The sequence below is a fragment of the Pongo abelii genome, chromosome 6 (assembly GCF_028885655.2).
Source record: "Pongo abelii isolate AG06213 chromosome 6, NHGRI_mPonAbe1-v2.0_pri, whole genome shotgun sequence".
Lineage (NCBI taxonomy): Eukaryota > Metazoa > Chordata > Mammalia > Primates > Hominidae > Pongo > Pongo abelii.
The window spans coordinates 37,085,383-37,104,256 of record NC_071991.2 but is presented as its reverse complement, the minus strand read 5'-3'; the positions used below and the strand labels follow the sequence as shown (position 1 = coordinate 37,104,256).

At 37.1% G+C, this 18,874-nt stretch overlaps 1 protein-coding gene across 6 annotated transcripts in view; it reads right to left on the bottom strand.

Annotated features, from left to right (window-relative positions):
* Nucleotides 1-18,874, bottom strand: part of SUN3 (Sad1 and UNC84 domain containing 3) — a 49,083-nt gene that overhangs the window by 28,829 nt on the left and 1,380 nt on the right. For 3 of the 6 annotated variants that reach the window (XM_054559209.2, XM_002817964.4, XM_054559211.2), the window contains exons 1-4: nucleotides 13,317-13,435; nucleotides 13,105-13,232; nucleotides 10,163-10,224; nucleotides 1,493-1,596 (exon numbers count right to left, since the gene is read on the bottom strand). In XM_054559209.2, the coding sequence (XP_054415184.1) occupies nucleotides 1,493-1,596; nucleotides 10,163-10,224; nucleotides 13,105-13,226 (288 nt within the window). In that variant the 5' untranslated portion in view covers nucleotides 13,227-13,232; nucleotides 13,317-13,435. Of the gene's footprint in view, nucleotides 1-1,492; nucleotides 1,597-10,162; nucleotides 10,225-13,104; nucleotides 13,233-13,316; nucleotides 13,567-18,874 lie in introns of those variants that run through there. The other 3 variants (XM_063725986.1, XM_063725985.1, XM_054559210.2) reach the window with 2 other exon arrangements.

The window sequence follows — 18,874 nt, the reverse complement described above, 5'->3', positions numbered from 1 at the left end:
GACAAGACCTATCCGACTCCATCATGCTTCTAACCTTTAAGCTGTCCTTGTTCATTCCTGGGAGTAGGCCAAACTAACTTTGGGAGGGAATTCAGTTCATGGTTTGACTCTGAAACAAAATTGGTAACAGTCCTTTCCTGAAAAGACCCCCTTCTTGCTTGGAGACCAGTCTGCCTTTTTAGGACTAACACATTAGCTACAAGATTAGAAATTACAGTTTAGGGGTCATGCAGACCCTGGCTCCAAGAGTCTGAACCTCCCCAAATTGTTCCTGGGGATAACATCACTATTGTAAGGCCTGAGATCAGTGCTTGAGATATTTTGCAAACCCTGCACTAGATGGATCAGCTGATACCACCCAGGCCAGTAATCTGACTCAACCAGTTCTGTCAGCCCACCCAGGAACAGAAGAAAGCAAGCAAACCTCACTTTGACTCTCTATGATTCCATCTCCAACCTGACTAATCAGCACTCCCCACTTCCCAAGCCCCTACCTGCCAAACTATCTTTAAAAACTCTGATCCTCAAATGCTCGGGGACACTAATTTGAGTAATAATAAAACTCCAGTCTCCCACACATCTGGCTCTGTGTGAATTAATCTTTCTCCATTGCAATTCCCCTGTCTTGATAAATTGGCTCTGTCAAGGCAATGGGCAAGGTGAACCCTTTGGGTGGTTACACTGCCACCCTCCTCCCTCCAATCGTCTGAGTTTCTGAGCATAGAATGGACAAGGCTTATTCTGGAATGCTGGGGGTGGGGTGGATCAGAAAGAGGACATTCAGTGACTGGCCTCAGTCTAAGCCCACTTAGATCTAACTAGCTTCAGGACAAAGGGAAGTGCCATACTCCTGTCCAGTGTCAGGCAGTGTCAGGCAGAAGTTGATGATAAAGGTTTATTTGCCATTTTATTTGTGCTTGAGATTCTCTTGGGGAAATGTGGAGAATTTTTAGGACCTCATAGCTATAAAACTATTGTCTTAGTCTGTTTTCTGCTGCTATAACAGAATACAACAGCCTGGGTAATTTATAAACAACAGAAGTTTGTTTGGTTCACAGTTCTGGATGCCTGGAAATCTGAGAGCATGGCACTGGCACGTGATGAAGGTTCTACCATGGCAGAAGGGTGAAAGGGCACAGGAACATGTGAGACAGAGAGAGAAATGGGGCCAAACTCATCCTTTTATTAGGAGCCCACTCTTCGGTTGACTATCCCACTCCAATGATAATGGCATTAATTCAGAGCTCTTATGACCCAATCACTTCTTAAAGGTCTTACCTCTGAACACTGTTACAATGGCAATTAAATTTCAACATGAGGTTTGGTGGTCACATTCAAACCACAGAATCCACTTAATAGAATTCCATTTCCTACATTAATTTTATTAGATATTCTCATATAAAACAAAGATAACATATTGAAAGTTGAACTAGCCTTGTAGCATATTAAACTTTAAATGAGTGATACACAAAATGACTTAACAAAATATCACCTGATATTTATAAAGCCTTGAACCATATTCTGCAATTATGGCATATAACTGTCTGGATTTCTGAGGAACATCTGTTTCTTTAAGCCACTGATAATTTAGGAGTCCTGTTAAAGAAAAGACAAACTCTGATTAAAGAGTTTCTCTGGAAACATAAAATATTTTACATTTATTCATAAGAATTTCCCTAAACATGAAGATATGTATACTCTTAAGAATATCAGATCCTTGGGTGACATCATGGAAAATGGTGGAAGAGTACACACAAAAAATCAGGCCTCTATATGAACAATATAGCTAGTAAAGATTGACAGAATCAACTGTTTTGGAACTCTGGAATCTAATCCAAAACCTACAGCAACCAGATAACTAAGGATAGGGGGGCTAGTTTCTAGAAACAGAGCATGTGGCATTTTTGTTTACCTGACTACCGTCTTCCATTTCCTAACCTGGTGGTGGCAGCTATAGGGACAGCATTTCACATTCCTTTAATATAGACCTTGTTCTTAAAATACCATGGCAATGTTTTTTGACTCATCTAGTGGTTCCCTGAGGGGATGGCACAGAAGCTGACCTGGGTTTATTCCACCCCCATAGCTTTCTAGGAAGTGGCAATATCTATTGAAAGACTTCAAAGACATACTGCCAAAGCCCAACTGGGACAAAAGACAGTAGATGATGGAAGTGGCAGACAGACCCAAAAGCCAATGAATAAAGAGGCAGTCTCTTGCTGGAAAAAGGGCTCAGAAGGACTGCTGCATCATATACTAGGAAACAGAGAATGTAATGTACATTTCTAGGACTGGACGCATGTTCATAAATGACCTCAAGAAGAGGTGCAACTGGGTTGCACCTCTGGTGGATCTGTAGATTGTGTGTAAGCAGGAGATGAAGACTAAGGCAGAGTTTTAGGTGGCCTGGCTTAGTCTTGAAGGAGTGTCCCAGCTTAGAGCCAAGCTGCAAAGACTGAGAGAGTAATCTCTCTGTCTCTGTCTCTGTCTCTGTCTCTGTTTTTGTCTGTCTCTCTCTCTCTCTGGATCCAGGAATTCAAGGAAATATGTGAGAAATCAGTGGCTAACCACTGAGATAGTGGAATAGTAAACATATACGACAAGAAATACAGTCTTCCAAAATAGTTTTGGGAGGCCGAGGTGGGTGGATCACAGGGTCAAGAGATCGAGACCATTCTGGCCAGCATGGTGAAACCCCGTCTCTACTAAAAGTACAAAAATTAGCTGGGCGTAGTGGTGGCTTGCCTGTAGTCCCAGCTACTCAGGAGGCTGAGGCAGGAGAAATGCTTGAACCCAGTAGGCAGAGGTTGCAGTGAGCCGAGATCACGCCACTGCACTCCAGCCTGGCGACAGAGTGAGATTCCGTCTCAAAAAAAAAAAAAAAAGTTTGAAAATGTTACTAAACAAACAAGTGATTGCAGCCCTCAACATGCAACAGCAGGCAAACCCTGGGGAAGAGGGAAATCTGAATTCTAGAGTTATTACATTATAATATTAAAATGCTTAATTTACAAAATCACATGGCATACAATGAAACAGGAAAGTATGGCCTATTCAAAAGGAGAAAATGGCAGAAACCATCCCTGAGGAATCTGACATTGGAATTATGAGAGAAAAACTTTAAATCAGCTGTTCTATGTATGTTCAAAAACTAAAGGAAACCATGGACAAAGAACTACAGGAAACCAGGAAGATTATGTATGGATAAAATGAGAATATTGATAAAAATAAATTATGAAAGAAACCAAATATAAACTCTGAAGCTGAAATAGGAATAACTAAAATGAAGAACTTACCAGAAGGGCTCAACAGTTGATTTAAGCAGGCAGATGAAAGAACCAGTTAACTTAAAGATAAAGCTATTGAAATTATTGAGTCTGTGAACAGAAAGAAAAAAGTGAAAAAGTGAACAGAGCCCAAGAGACCTATCAGACAGAAAGAAAAAAGTGAAAAAGTGAACAGAGCCCAAGAGACCTATCAGACACCATGAAGTGGATCAACATATGCATTGTGGCAGTCTCAGAAAGAGGAGAGAGAGAGAAAGGGGCAGAAAGAAATGAAGAAATAAATAAAACCTATGGGATACAGCAAAAGCAGTACTAAGAGGGAAGATTATAATTCTAAGTGCCTATATTGAAAAAGAGGAAAAACATCCTATAAATGATGTAATGATGTACCTTAAAGAACTAGAAAAGCAAGAGCAAACCAAACCCAAAATGAGTAGAAGAAAAGAAATAATAAAGATCAGAGTAGAAATAAAATTGAAATGAAGTAAACAATACAAAAGATCAATGGAACAAAGGTTTTTAGAAAAATTAAATGAAACTGACAAACCTTTAGCCAGATTAACAAAAAAAAAAGAGAAGATACAAATGAAATTAGAAATAATAAAGAATACATTAAAACTGGTACTGCACAAATGTAAAGGATCATTAGTAGCTACTATGAACAACTGTATGCCAATAAATTGGAAAATCTAGAAGAAATGGACAAATTACTAGACACATACAACTTACCAAGACTGAACCAGAAAGAAATTCAAAACCTGAACAGACCAATAAAAAGCAATGAGATTGAAGCCATAATAAAAAATCCCCCAGTAAAGAAAAGCCCGGGACCCCATGGCTTCACTGCTGAATTCTATCACACATTTAAAGAAGAGCTAATACCAACCTTATGCAAACTATTCTGAAAAAGAGAGGAGGAAGGAATACTTCTAAACTCATTCTACAAGGCCAGTATTACCCTGATATGAAAACCAGACAAAGACACATGAAAAAAAAAAAAAAGAATGAAAGAAAAAAAGAAAACTACAGGCCAATGTCTCTGATGAATATTGATGCAAAAGCCCTTAACAAAATACCAGCAAACTGAATTCCATAATACATTAGAAAGATCATTCATCATGACCGAGTGGGATTTATCCCTGGGATGCAAGGATGGTTCAACATATGCAAATCAATCAATGTGATACACCGTATCAACAGAACGAAGGATAAAAACCATGTAATGATTTTCAACTGATGCTGAAAAGGCATTTGGGTAAAATTCAACATCTCTCCATGATAAAAACCCTAAAAAAACTGGGTATAGAAGGAACATACCTCAATGTAATAAAAGCCATGAATGACAGACAGATCCACAGCTGGTATCACACTGAATGGAAACAAACTGAAAGCCTTTCCTCAAAGACCTGGAACACAACAAGTTTGCTCACTTTCACCACTGCTATTCAACATAGTACTGGAAGTCCTAGCTAGAGCAACCAGACGAGAGAAAGAAATAAAGGGCATCCAAACTGCAATGAAAGAAGTTAAATTATCCTTGCTTGCTGATGATATGATCTTATATTAGGAAAAAAACCTAAAGACTCCACACTGATAAACAAATTTAGCAGTGTTGTAGGATACAAAGTCAATGTACAAAAATCAGTAGCATTTCTATATACCAACAGTGAAGAATCTGAAAAATTAATAATCTCCTTTACCATAGCCACAAATAAAATCAAATACCTAGGAATTAACCAAAGAAGTGAAAGATCTCTACAACGAAAACTATAAAACATTGATGAAAGAAATTGAAGGGGAAACAAAAAGTAGATAGCTCATGTTCATGAATTAGAAGATCAATATTGCTAAATGTCCATACTACCCAAAGCAATCTACATATTCAATGCAATCCCTATCAAAATACCAGTGACATTCTTCACAGAAATAGAAAAAAAAAAACCCTAAAATTTATATGGAACCACAAAAGACCCCAAATAGTCACAGCTATTCTAAGCAAAAAGAAGAAAATTGGAGGAATCACATTACCTGACTTCAAATTATACTACAGAGCTTAGTAACCAAAACAGCAGAGTACTGGCATAAAAAGAGAGAGATAGGCTGATGAAACAGAATAGAGAACCCCTACAGAGAACTCATTTTCAACAAATGTGCCAAGAACATATGCTGGGGAAATCATGGTCTGTTCAATAAATGGTGCTGGGAAAACTAGATATTCATATGCAGAAGAATGAAACTAGACCCCTATCTCCTGCCATATACAAAAATCAAATCAAAATGGATTAAAGGCTTAAATCTAAGACTTTAGACTATGAAACAACTATAAGAAAACATTGGGGGACAATCTCCAGGTCATTGGTCTGGGCAAAAATTTCTTGAGCAGTACCCCACAAGCACAGGCAACAAAAGCAAAAATGGACAAATGGGATCACAGCTAAAAAGCTTCTGACAGCAAGTGATACAATCAACAAAGTGAAAAGACAACCCACAGAATGGGAGAAAATATTTACAAACTACCCATCTGACAAGGGATTAAGAAGAAGAATATATAAGAAGCTCAAACAACTCTCTACAGGAGGGAAAAAAAACCCTAAATAATCTGATAAAAAAAAATGGGCCAAAGATTCAAATAAACATCTCTCAAAAGAAGACACACAAATGTCAAAGAGGCATATGAAAAGGTGCCAGTTTCATTGATTGTCAGAGAAATGAAAATCAACACTACAATAAGATGTTATCTCGCCTAAGTTAAAATGGCTTATACCCAAAAGACAGGGAGTAACAAATGCTGGAGAGGATGTGGAGAGAAGAGAACCCTCATACACTGTTGGTGGGAATGTAAATTAGTACAACCACTCTGCAGAATAGTTTGGAGAATCTTCAAAAAATGATAAACAGAGCTAATATATGATCCAGCAGTCCTACTGTTGGGCATATACCCAAAATAAAGGACATCAGTATATCAAAGAGATATCTGCACTCCCATTTGTTGCAGCATTGTTCACAATAGCTAAGATTTGGAAGCAACCTAAGTGTCCATCAGCAGATAAATGGATTAAAAAAAGTACATATTCACAATGGTGTATTATTCAGCCATAAAAAAGAATGAGATAATGTCATTTGCAACAACATGGATGGAAATGGAGATCATTATGTTCAGTGAAATAAGCCATTAATAGAAAGACAAATATCACATGTTCTCACTTATTTGTGGGAGCTAAAAATTAAAACAATTAAACTAATGAACATAGTAAAATGATGATTACCAGAAGCTGGTGAGGGTAGTGTCGAAGACGGAGGAGGTGAGGATGGTTAATAGGTACAAAAAATAGAAAGAATAAATAAGACCTACTATTTGACAACACAATGGGTGACTACAGTAAAAAATTACTTAATTGTACATCTTAAAATAACTAAAAGATTGTATTTGGATTGTTTGCAACACAAAGGATAAATGCTTGAGGGGATGGATACCCCATCCTTCATGATATGATTATTTCACATTGCATGCCTGTATCAAAACATCTCAGGTACCACGTAAGTATATATACTATGTACCCACAAAAAATTAAAAATTTTAAAATTTTAAATAAGAAAAAGAATATTTAAAGAAATAATGACTGAAAAAGTTCCAAAGTTGATAAAAAGCCATGAATCTACACATCCAAGAAACTCAACAAACTTCAAGTAAGACAAACTTAAAAAGACTCATGCTGAAACCTATTATAATCAAACTGTTGAAAGACAAAAACACAGAGATAATCTTGAAAGCAGAAAGAGAGCAATGCCTTGTTATATAGAAGGAAGTCTTTGTTGGATTATCACCTGATTTTTTCTTCAGAAACTATGGAGGCCAGAAGACAGTGGGATAACATATTTAAAGTGCTGAAAGAAAAAAATTCTCTATATGAGAAAACTATTCTCCCAACTGAAGAAAAAATTAACGTATTCTAAGATAAAGAAAAGCTCATGGTGTCTCTATGACTAGACCAGCCCTTCAGGAAGTGCTAAAGGGATTCCTTCAGGCTGCAGTGAAAGGACATTAGAGAGTAACTCAAGACCACATGAAGCAATCAAAATCTCCAGTAAAGGTAACAGAGAGGTAAATATGAAACCAGTATTATTGTTTTGGGTTTGTAACTCCTTCTTTTATTTCTTTCATAATTTAAAAGACAAATTTATAAAGCATAATTATAAATCTATGTTTATGGGTACCCAATGTGTAAAGATGTAATTTTTGACAACATAAAGAGGAGCAAATCCCAGTGAATACAGATCATAAGGAGGAAAAAAAAGAGCAGCAGAGCTGAATAGGAGCAGAGTATGTGTATTCTATTAAAGTTAATTTGGTATAAATTTAAACTATATTGTTATAAATGTAGGGTCTTAGTTGAAATCCCCATGGTAACCACTAAGAAAATATCTAAAAAACATATACAAAATGAAACAGAACAGAATCAAAACAGTGCTCTACAACAAAGCAATTAAACACAAAAGAAGGCAGTAAAGAAGGAAATGAAGAACAAAAAAGGTATAAGATATAGATTTTCCAAAAAATAGAAAAATGGCAGAAGTAAGTCATTCCTTATTAGTAATTAATGTAAATGAAAATGGATTAAACTTTCCAATCAAAAGGCAGAGGATGGCAGAATGAATTTAAAAACATGATTCAACTATATGCTGCTTACAAGAGATTTACTTTAGAATCAAAACTGAAATTTATAAAACATGGCTAAAAGAAATTAAAGAAGACCTAAATAAATGGAAGGACAACTTGTGTTCATGAATTGGAAGATTTACTACTGCTAAGATGGCAACACTACCTAAAGCTGTCCACAGATTCAAAGTAATCTTTGTCAAAATCCCAACAGCATGATACTGGATAATGATAGACATACAGACTAATGGGCTAGAATATCCAGAAATAAACCCATTCAACTATAGCCAATTCAGTTTTTGGAACAGAGGACAAGACATTCAAAGATTCCTGTAGGGAAAGAGTAATATTTTTAGCAAATGGTCCTGGGACAACAGGCTTTCCACATGCCAAAAAATGAAGTGGGATCCCTTGCATCATATACAAAAATGAACTCAAAATGGGTCAATTACCTAAATATTATAAGAGCTAAAACCACAAAACTCTTTAAAAAAGATTCGGCAATGGATTCTTCGATATGACACCCTCAAAATTACAAACCTTTGTGTATCAAAGAAAGTGCAAATACAACCTAGAATGAAAGAAATGTTTTCAAGTGATATATCTGAGAAGGGTTTGGTATCTAGAATATATAAAAAAAAACTCTTCCAACTCAACAACAGAAGGACAAACAACCTAATCAAAAATGAGCAAAAGACTTTAATGGACATGCCTCCAAGGAACACATACAAATGGTCAATAAACACATAAAAAGATGCTTGACATCATTAGTCATTAGAGAAATCATGATGAAACCATGATGAAACACGACTTTTCATCCATCAGGTGGCTGTAATAAAAAAACAAGGAAAAAAATAATAGTGGAAGTGTAGAGAAATTGGACTTCTTGTTTTAATCAATTTGTGTTGCTGTAAAGGAGTATCTGAGGTTGGGCAATTTATAAAGAAAAGAGGTTTATTTGGCTCACAGTTCCATAGGCTGTACAAAAAGCATGGCACCAGCATCTACAGCTGGTGAGGGTCTCTGGCTGCTTCCACTCATAGTGGAAGGCAAAGAGGAGCCGGCATGTGCAGAGATCACATGGTGAGAGAGGGAGCAAGAGAGAGCTGGGAGAAGTCAGATTCTTTTTAACAATTAGCTCCCACAGGAACTAATAGAGTGACAACTCATTACTTTAAGGATGGAACCGAGTGATTCATGAGGAATCTGCCCTCGTGACCCAAATGCCTTCCATTAGGCCCCCACCTGCAACATTGGGGGTCAAATTTCAACATGAGGTTTGGGAGGACAGATATCCAAACTATAGCAGTCCTCCTACACTGCTTGTGGGAATGTAAAATAGTGCAGCCATTGAGGAAAACAGTCTGGTGGTTCCTCCCCAGAGATCTCATTCCTATGTATATACTTGAAAGAATTGAGAACAGGTGTTCAAATAAGCACACGTACACACTTATGCACAGCATCACTATTCACAATAGCCAAAAGATAAAAGCACTCTAAATGTCCATGAATAGATAAATGGATAAGCAAAATGAGGTATATACATACAATGAAATATTATTTAGCTACAAAAAGGAATGAGGAACTGACACATGCTAGGATATGGATGAACCTTAAAAACATTATCCTAAGTGAAAGAAGGCAGATAAGAAAGATCACATGCTATATGATCTTTTTTATAACAATAACTGGGTTGAAACTTATCTTAATGGGAGATCCATGCCTTAAGTTGTGAATATATTAAAGAACAATTTTCCAGTGTGCTGGGGGTGGTGGATGGTGATATTTCCCGATATGAAACTACAAACTGCACATTCTGCAGTAATTTATTTGGGAACTGTGTGATAAGCAAGAGTCTCTGGTTGTCAAAACCTCCCAAGTGAAGTCACCTAAATTTAGAAAAGGTAAAATGTATGTTTGCAATAAATATATTAGAAATTCTTAACTTTAAAGCAACATCTGTGACTAAAAAATTTGCAAAAAGCAAACCACAATTCTAAAAGAAAAAGGTCCTTTCTAAATTTTCTATTAAAAAGCCAATATTACCTTTACAATCAGAAATAAAAAACAAATGAAAAAGCTTTGAGAATGTGCAGGTCACCTCCAGCACTTTTCGTGGCATTTATTTACAAATATGAGTCATTCCGTTGAGATCTCTCTCACCAGGCAGACATATCCTGTGGAATGGTTTTAAGGATCATTACTTAGGAAGACTTACCTACAAGAAGAAAAGTCAGTGTGAGCATTGTACTTAGAATAATCTTCCATGATCGAGTTACCCTAAAAGAATAAAAACAATGATTAGAAAAAGAATTTAACAACATCATGCATTTAACTTGGACTTTGGCCACTACACTCCAGTCAACAAACTTACTTATTTTCATTCTTGCTTAATCTAGGTTGAGTCTATGAATTACTTTAATTTCCAATCCACTATTTTTTAAATTGAGAGAAGATCGTTTTAGTGATGATACACACTCACCAGCATATATGAGTGCACATACATATAGTCATGCCTCTTACTTTCACATATGCAATGCTTATGCTAGTATATGTCTATTTATATTCTTAAAATACTTATAAGAAAAAAACAAAGGAAGTTTTCTGGAGGTCTCAAATGTAGAACTAGCTACGAAAAAAGAAAAAAAAAGAAAAATCAGGTTCTTATTTTATGGAAATTCTGTACTAAGCTAAAGAACTATGACAGTTAACAAATATCTGATAAAATTCTTTAAAGTCACCATGACCTTTTTTCCTACTCTGCGTTGAACTACAGTATGCTATACAAATATGATTTGTGCTCTTTTCTGTATAATTGTACAGCCCAGTGATGCCTCACAGAATGAACACGTCCATGAAACCTCACCCCAGGACTGGAAATTGAGCATACTCAGTTCTGTGGACTGAATTGCACCCCACCCCCCAACACACACACACACACACACACACACACACACACACACATTCATTTGTTGAAGCTCTACCCTCATTGTTACTGTATTCAGAGATAGGGTTTTTAATTGCTAATTAAGGGTAAAAGAGGTTATGAGTGGGACTCTAAACTAGCAGGATTGTTGTCCTTAGAAGAGGTGGAAGAGAGACCAGAACTTTTTCTCTCTTTGTGCAGTCAGAAGAAAGGTCACATGGGGACACAGTGAGAAGGCAGTCCAGGAAGAGAGCCCTCACTAGAGACCAAATCAGCTGGAACCTAGGACTTCCCAGCCTCCAAAACTGTGAGAAAATAAATTTCTGTTGTTTCAACCACCCAGTCTGTGGTATTTATTATTGCAGCCTGAGCAGATGAATATACCAAGCCCATCAGAAGCCCATCTTATGCCCTCATCAACCCTATACCTCCCACCTCCGAAGGTACCTGCTCTCCTGAGCTCTATCCCCATTAAGTAGGTTTGTCTGGGTTTGAACCATCTATAAATGGACCCATGCGGGTATGGGCTCTATCTGTCTGCCTCCTGTTCCCAGTCTTAAGTCTGTGAGAGTCAACTGTGCTGTTGTGTATAGTTGTGGTTCATTCATTCTTACAACTGTATAGTATTTCATTGTGTGAATATATCATGTGGGTATCTATCCTAACATTGATGGGTGTTTGGGGCTATGATAAACAATGCAGTTATAAATATTACTACAAGCAGTGCAGCTATGAACATTCTTGTACATGGTTTCTGATGAAGACAAGTATGTATTTTATTTAAGTATATTTTCAAGAGAGACATTGCTGGGTCATAGGATACATGCATAATCTGTTGCAGTAGATTTTGCTCAGTTTTACAAAGTGGTTGTAATGACAACCTTTTCACATCTAACCTTTTAAAAAGCCCTAAAGGGTGGATGGGGAGGGAAGCTAAAATGATCACATTAATCTAACGTGAAGGCTATAAACTTCTGGATAAAGTATTACAAGTTGGCAAACTAAAAATTTCTACTTAAAACATAAGAAAAATCACATTAAGATGGACCGTTCATTAACTGTATTCACTAGAGTGGGACACCTAATTCTCCCAGTACAGAATCTTTAAGTAGCTTATCTCCCCTACATAAAGCAGTCATGCCTATTAGCCATCCAAGAGTGTGACAGTGTGGAAACCAACTAAGAAGAGAATTTTCTTAACTCTCTTCCCCTCCAGGGAAGTGTATTCTGGAACCTCTTCCTTTTAACTATTATTGGAGATGTGGAGAGTGGTAGGGGGTCCACTGTATAAAAAAAGTTGTTCATAGGTCAATTATGGTCTGCAAGAGCTCTTTTGGTGGGCTGCATTAAGTGAAAATTATCACATTACCATATTTACCAAAGATTAACTCCAGTGTTTTTTGTTTTTTGTTTTCCACTAGAAAACTGGCTGCCAGGCTTTGCATTGCAAAATTCCTTCGGTGCCTTTGCCCAGCCAGTGGGATTCTGCCATTTGGGGCAAGCATATTTTATTATTACTGTGATTTTGAAATGCTGCTCTACTTGTACTAATAACTTTGTAGCATTCCTTTTATTTTTATTGACAGTTTTGTTCTGTGCAAGTGCTTCATTGTTACCAATAGGAAGGTTATTTCATTACTTGTAGTTTTTGTTTTCCCAGCAGGCAGCACATGGGCAGGGCGTTTGTAAATAGGTTTAGGGTCTTCGGATTCCCTGCTATAATAATCCCCACATATGTTCTCACTAGAGGAAACAGGGTGATTCACTCAAAATGTGCATCCCCTACCAGAGTCTTTAGTCAATTATCACCCAAGAATGTAATAAATGCCAGTCTGTTCCCAGAGTCCTGAGCCCGGTGCTAAGCTCTGCATGCCACCAAGACTATACAAGCTAGCCCAATGACAAAAAAAAAAAAAAAAAAAGTGAATTATCTGGAAGGTTTTAAGTTCCTGCTGCTGTGGCTCATTCTTTTAAAGAGGGTGGCTCTCCTTTCTTAATCCTTCTCCCCAGTCTGCTGTTATTAATCCAGATACCGTTGACATAGAAGTATTGTGATCAAGTGTAAGACTGTGATCAAGAGAAACCTTCAAAGGAAACTGTTGAAAATGATTTTCTCTATAAAGGGGGAAAACACTGTCTGTCGGGTAACAGGTAACAGATGAACAGACACAAGTGACAGATGTGACACATAAAACCTACGATTTCAGGCACACCGTTCTGCCATGTTTACCTACCCATTCGCATCAGGGTTTTCGTCCTCTGATAACAAAGCATTGCCACTGGCGCTACGGCTGGCGTCTTCAGAGCAACGTCTAAACAACATGGCAGCCCTTCTTGCCTTTGTTTTTCCACTCATGATCCCCTACCAAAGAATAAACAGCTGGTAGGATGAAGAGCAACATTTGTCCTCATTTCTATTTTATGAAAAACATGAAGCTATACATACAGTTTTTAAATTTGTTTTGTTTAATGTCTTCTTCCTCCACGGGTGTTTTTTCTTGAAGAGGGAATTTTGAAAAGCTTCTGAGTCTTCTGTTGCATCATCCTCCGTGACACCTCATAATGCAGATGGCCACCACACCCAGCCAGGGCAAGGACACGCATCCACCTTTCTGCTTCAAGGGCCTAATTGTACCATATGTCAAACCCACTGAATAATACAAAGGCCCCCCCATGTACCTACTGCTTTTCTATAGCAAATCTGGATGTTCTGCTGTGTTTGCTTCAGTGCTTTTCTAATAAAGAAAATATCAGAAATATAATAGTAGACCCCCAAGTATCCCTGAATCTCAGCACTCTTATTTTCCACAGATAACTACAACCTGAAAATTGATGTACTCTATTCTCATTATTGTTGATACTTTACTATGTAAATCTGTATCTATAAATAATACTGTTTTCATGCTTAAAACATAAACTAAATGTTATGCCACTCTAGGTTTTCTTACAACATTATTTATCTTGAGATATTAACTCCACTTATTTTAATTGCTCTATGGTATTTCATTATACATACATCACAATTCATTTACCCATCCTTCTGTAAATGTATACTTAGGTTGTTTTCAGTTTTTTTTGGCAAGGAATAATGCTCATTGCATGTTGTTATATGCACATCACAAGGTTTTTCTAAACATACACCTAGAAACGGAATAGTTAGGTGGAAGGATGAGCTGGTTTATTTGGGGCATAAATTCTACGATGACAGTCATTTCACTCTCAGGACTTTGGAGATACTACTCCATGGCCTTGTGGATTGATTGTTGCTGATGGGAATTCTGTCTGATCTTCATTTCTCTTTTTTTTTTGGCAATTTCTCAGGTAGTTTTTAAGACTTTCTGTTTATCCATATTTTCCAGTTGTAGTTTAGTGTTTCCAGGTTTGATACTAGTTTTTGTTTTTCCTCACTTATAACTCAGAGAGTCTTTTCAGTTTGGGCACTTGTGTGTTTTTTCAGTTCTGGACTATTTTTCAGCCATCGGAGCTTCAAATATTGCTTCTCTGCCACTGCCTCAATTTTCTTAGAATGGTCCACCTATTGACACTTGTGTCTCCCTTTTGCCTTCCATATAATTCAACTGCTCCTTCATATTTGTTTTTGCTTTTTTCTCTTTTTACTTATGCTGATTTCTGGGTGAATTTGTAAGTGTTATTTTTCAATTTACTATTTATTTTCTGAAAGCTTAGATTTATACCAAGAAACCCCCAAGTTTCTACTTTTTTACCTACTGGTCCAAAATTTGAAAGTTACAAAATGGTACACAGCAAATATGGCCTTTCCACCCGGCATCTGCCTTCTAGCTATTGGTTCCCCTCTCTCCTAGCATCTATGCTACCATTTATAGTATTTCCTTTCAAAGATGTGATACACATGTGCAGTATGTGACATTGTCTTATATATGTAATATTTTATATGTATATTTATCTCTCCACATTCCTAATGGTAGCTTACTATAAACTGTGCTCTGCATCTTGCTTCTTTCCCTTAAACATGTATCTTGGAAGTTTTTTTGATTGTTTGAGATAATCTTCCTCGTTCATTTATGATTGAATAGTGTTTCACTGGGTGAATGGGCCATAGGCTATTTAGCCTGTCTCATATTGATGGGCAGTTTGATATTTAAAATAATGTGCAATAGTAATCTTGTATTGAAGTTATTATCCATATGTGTGAATATGTCTTTAAGGATATATACCCAGAGGAGGAACTTCTGGGTCAAAGTCTATGTGTATTTTTCAAGAATAAATCTGCACATATACAGCCAAGTAATCATTGATAAGTTTGTCAGGTGTACACAATAAGGAAAGGACACTGTAGTCTCTTCAATGAATGGTGCTGAGAAAAGTATATATTCACATGCAAAAGAATTAAATTGGACAGTTATCTTACACCATACCCAAATATTACCTTGAAATAGATAAAAGACTTAAACATAAAACTTCTAACCATAAAATTCCTAGAAGAAAACCAGGAAAAATCTCCTTGACATTGGTCTTGACAATGACTTTTTAAATATGACATCAAAAGCACATGCAAAAATAAATAAGTGGAACTCCATCAAACCAAAAACCAAAAAGCTTTTGCACAGCAAAGGAACTTAATAGGAAGAAAACAAATAACTGAATTTAGAAGTTGGCAAAGGTCCTAAATAGACATTTTTTTCCAAAGAAGACATACACATTGCCAACAGGCATATGAAAAGCTACTCAACATCATTAATCATCAGGGAAATGTAAATCAAAACAACAATGAGATATCACCTCACAGCTGTTAGGATGGCTATTATAAAAAAGATAAACAGCTGGTGTTGCACAAAGTGGTACACGCCTGTAATCCCAGCTACTCGGGAGGCTGAGGCAGGAGCACTGCTTGAGCCCAGGAGTTTGAGACCAGCCTGGGCAACATAGCCAGACCCCATATTTTAAAGAAATTGTTAATCTTAAAACAAACAAACAAACAAAAATATATAAAGATAAGTGTAGGCAAGAATGCAGAGAAAATGTAACCCTTGTATACTGTTGGTGGGATGTAAATTGGTATACTCATTATGAAAAACAGAATGGAAGTACCTTAAAAAATTAAAAATAGAACTACCTTATGATTCAGCAATCCCACTTCCGGGTATATATATCCAAAGGAAATAAAATCAGTGTGTTGAAGAGATTATTTGCACTTCCATGTTCATTGTATCACTATTTACAAGTCAAGATATAAAAACAACCCAAGTGTTTATTGATGGATGAGTGAATGTGATTTATGCACACACACACACACACACACACACGGTGGGTGGGTGGTGGTGGTGGGGGGAGAGAAAGAGAATGGAATATTATTCAGCCATAAAAAGTAGGAAATTGTGTCATTTGTGTCCACATGAATGAGCCTGGAGGACATTATGCTAAGTGAAATAAATCAGACACAGATAGGTGAATACTGTATGACCTAATTTATATGTGGAGCCTAAAAAGTCAAATTTGTAGAAGCAAAGAGTAGAATGGGAGTTGCCAGTGGCTGATGGGCAGAGGGAGTGGGAATGGGGAGATGTTGGTCAAAAGGTGCAGTTTCAGTTACGAGAGGAATACATTCTGGGGATCTAATGTACAGCATGCTGACTACAGTTAGCAATATTGTATTGTATACTTGAAATGTGTTGAGAGTAGATCTCAAGTGTTCTTACCCCACATATGCATACACAAAGGTAACTAAGTGAGATGATGAATATGTCAATTAGCTTGATTGTAGTAATTATTTCACAACGTACATGTGTATAAAACTAACATGTACAACTGAAACATAGAAGTTTTGTTTGTTAATTATATCTCAATAAAGTTGGAAAAAATCCAAAATGTGCATTAAAAATTTCAACCAAAGAAAAAGGCCATTATTTTAACATGCAGAGCACTGCAGAGTCAAAGAAATCCAGTCTCTCTCCTGTGTGAAGAAGAGAAGATGATCTTGTTTCTCCAACAAGGCTGAAAACCCAAACTGCTATATAACATTGAAATACATAAATATATATCAAAAAAGGAAAGCTTGTCTTTAAATTACTCAGATTATCAGAAAAAAGCACAAAATGTAAAAGCCCTTCCAGTTGGTGGAACTCTGGTGAGAGTATGTTGTATGTTCTAGAGGGAAAGACTGAGCTCACAGAGGTGAAGGTTGGAGAGGGGAATTATACAAGGGCTTTCAGCTGCTTGAGATTGGAACAGACAGTAACAAGGCAGGGCAGAAGTGGAGAGATGGAAAAGCACAAATGGAAGATGTGTCCTGAAAGTTTAAATAAACTAGCTTCAGCCAACAACATGGGTAAACCAACAGAGGCCAGGCAGGAAGGAAGGGCCAGAGGGGTTTGAAAAATCAGAATTTGTACTCAAATACATTTTTCCTCTTCTCAAAATTCTCATAAGCAGATTATCTGCATATCTACAAGTAAAGTGAAAAAATTACGCATAAAGTGAAAATATATGTCAGAGAATGTTGGATCTTTCTAAATACTGAGGGCGATTATGTGGTAGAAAGATGATTATGTCATAAAGTATAGAAAATAAAGACATTGAGATATTCTTATTATAAATAAATTATTCTTGTATCATGTTTTAATTTGCATGGCATCATTACCTACATTCTTATCTGATCTGGTTTGCAAATATTTGTAATTTCGATCACACTGCAAAAGTCAAAAGTTGGCCAGGTGTGGTGGCTCATGCCTAGAGCCCCAGTGCTTTGGGAGGCTGAGGCAGGAACATCTCTTGAGGCCAGGAATTGGAGACCAGCCTGGGCAACATAGCAAGACCATTGTCTCTACAAAAAATTTAAAAATTAGCTAGATGTGGTGGTGTGGGCCTGGAGTCCTAATTACTCAGGAAGCTAAGGTGGGAGGATCTCTTGAGATTAAGAGTTCAAAGCTTCACTGAGCCATGATCACACTAATGCCTTTCAGCCTGGATGACAGAGCAATATCCTGTCTCAAAAAAAAAATAAAATAAAAAATAAAATAAAATAAAATAAAAAGTTTCTTCTAAGGAATGATAACACTTTATTATCACTGAACTTATGATTTCAGCCAGTCAAGAAGGTTATCAACTTGGATGAATGCTGTACTCTTTCATTAATCCAACGGAGAATAGAGATGCTCTTTGGTCATGACAGCTCCAGTTATTATGATCAATTTTTTTTAAAAAAAGAATAACCTTCTTGACCAGGCATGGTGGCCCATGCCTGTAATCCCAGCACTTTGTGAGGCCGAGGCAGGTGGATCACGAGGTCAGGAGTATGAGACCAGCCTGGCCAACATGGTGAAACCCCATGTGTACTAAAAATACAAAAATTAGCCAGGCGTGGTAGCACGTGCCTGTAATCCCAGCTACACCGGAGGCTGAGAAAGGAGAATTGCTTGAACCTAGGAGGTGGAGGTTGCAGTGAGCCAAGATCGCCCCACTGCACTCCAGCCTGGGTGACAGAGCAAGGCTCTGTCTCTAAATAAATAACCTTCTCTTGACCATACAATCCCGTAGCTAGAGGATGCTGTGACTTGCACAAACAAAAGCATTTGTCATGCTTGGCAATAACCTAAGAGCCTGTATATGCAGTGGAACAAACATTTGACATTGCAGTATGAAGTCTTGATTACTCATGACTGGACCACTGAAGATGCTTGGAATTCATTATGATATTATATTAGAGCAGGATAAACCACAGAATTAGAGTTAATTCCTGCACAAAAACTATCTTCTCTTTAATCAATTCTGATATTATCTGTCTCCTGCTAGATTTCTAAGGCTATACTCTTGTAACAGAAACAGACTCATGTTCAGTTCAAGTTGTCAAATACCCACCATCATGAAAAGTCTTGATTTTTAAAAAATTTTTTAACAAGAGAAAAGCAAGGCTGCTAACTGTTGCTGCAGTCGTTGGAACAAGAGAATTTCTTTGAATGTTCTCTGTATCAACTTATCCCCTCAAACTCTCACAAAGGGTTACTACTGGGCAATTAGCCCTTATTA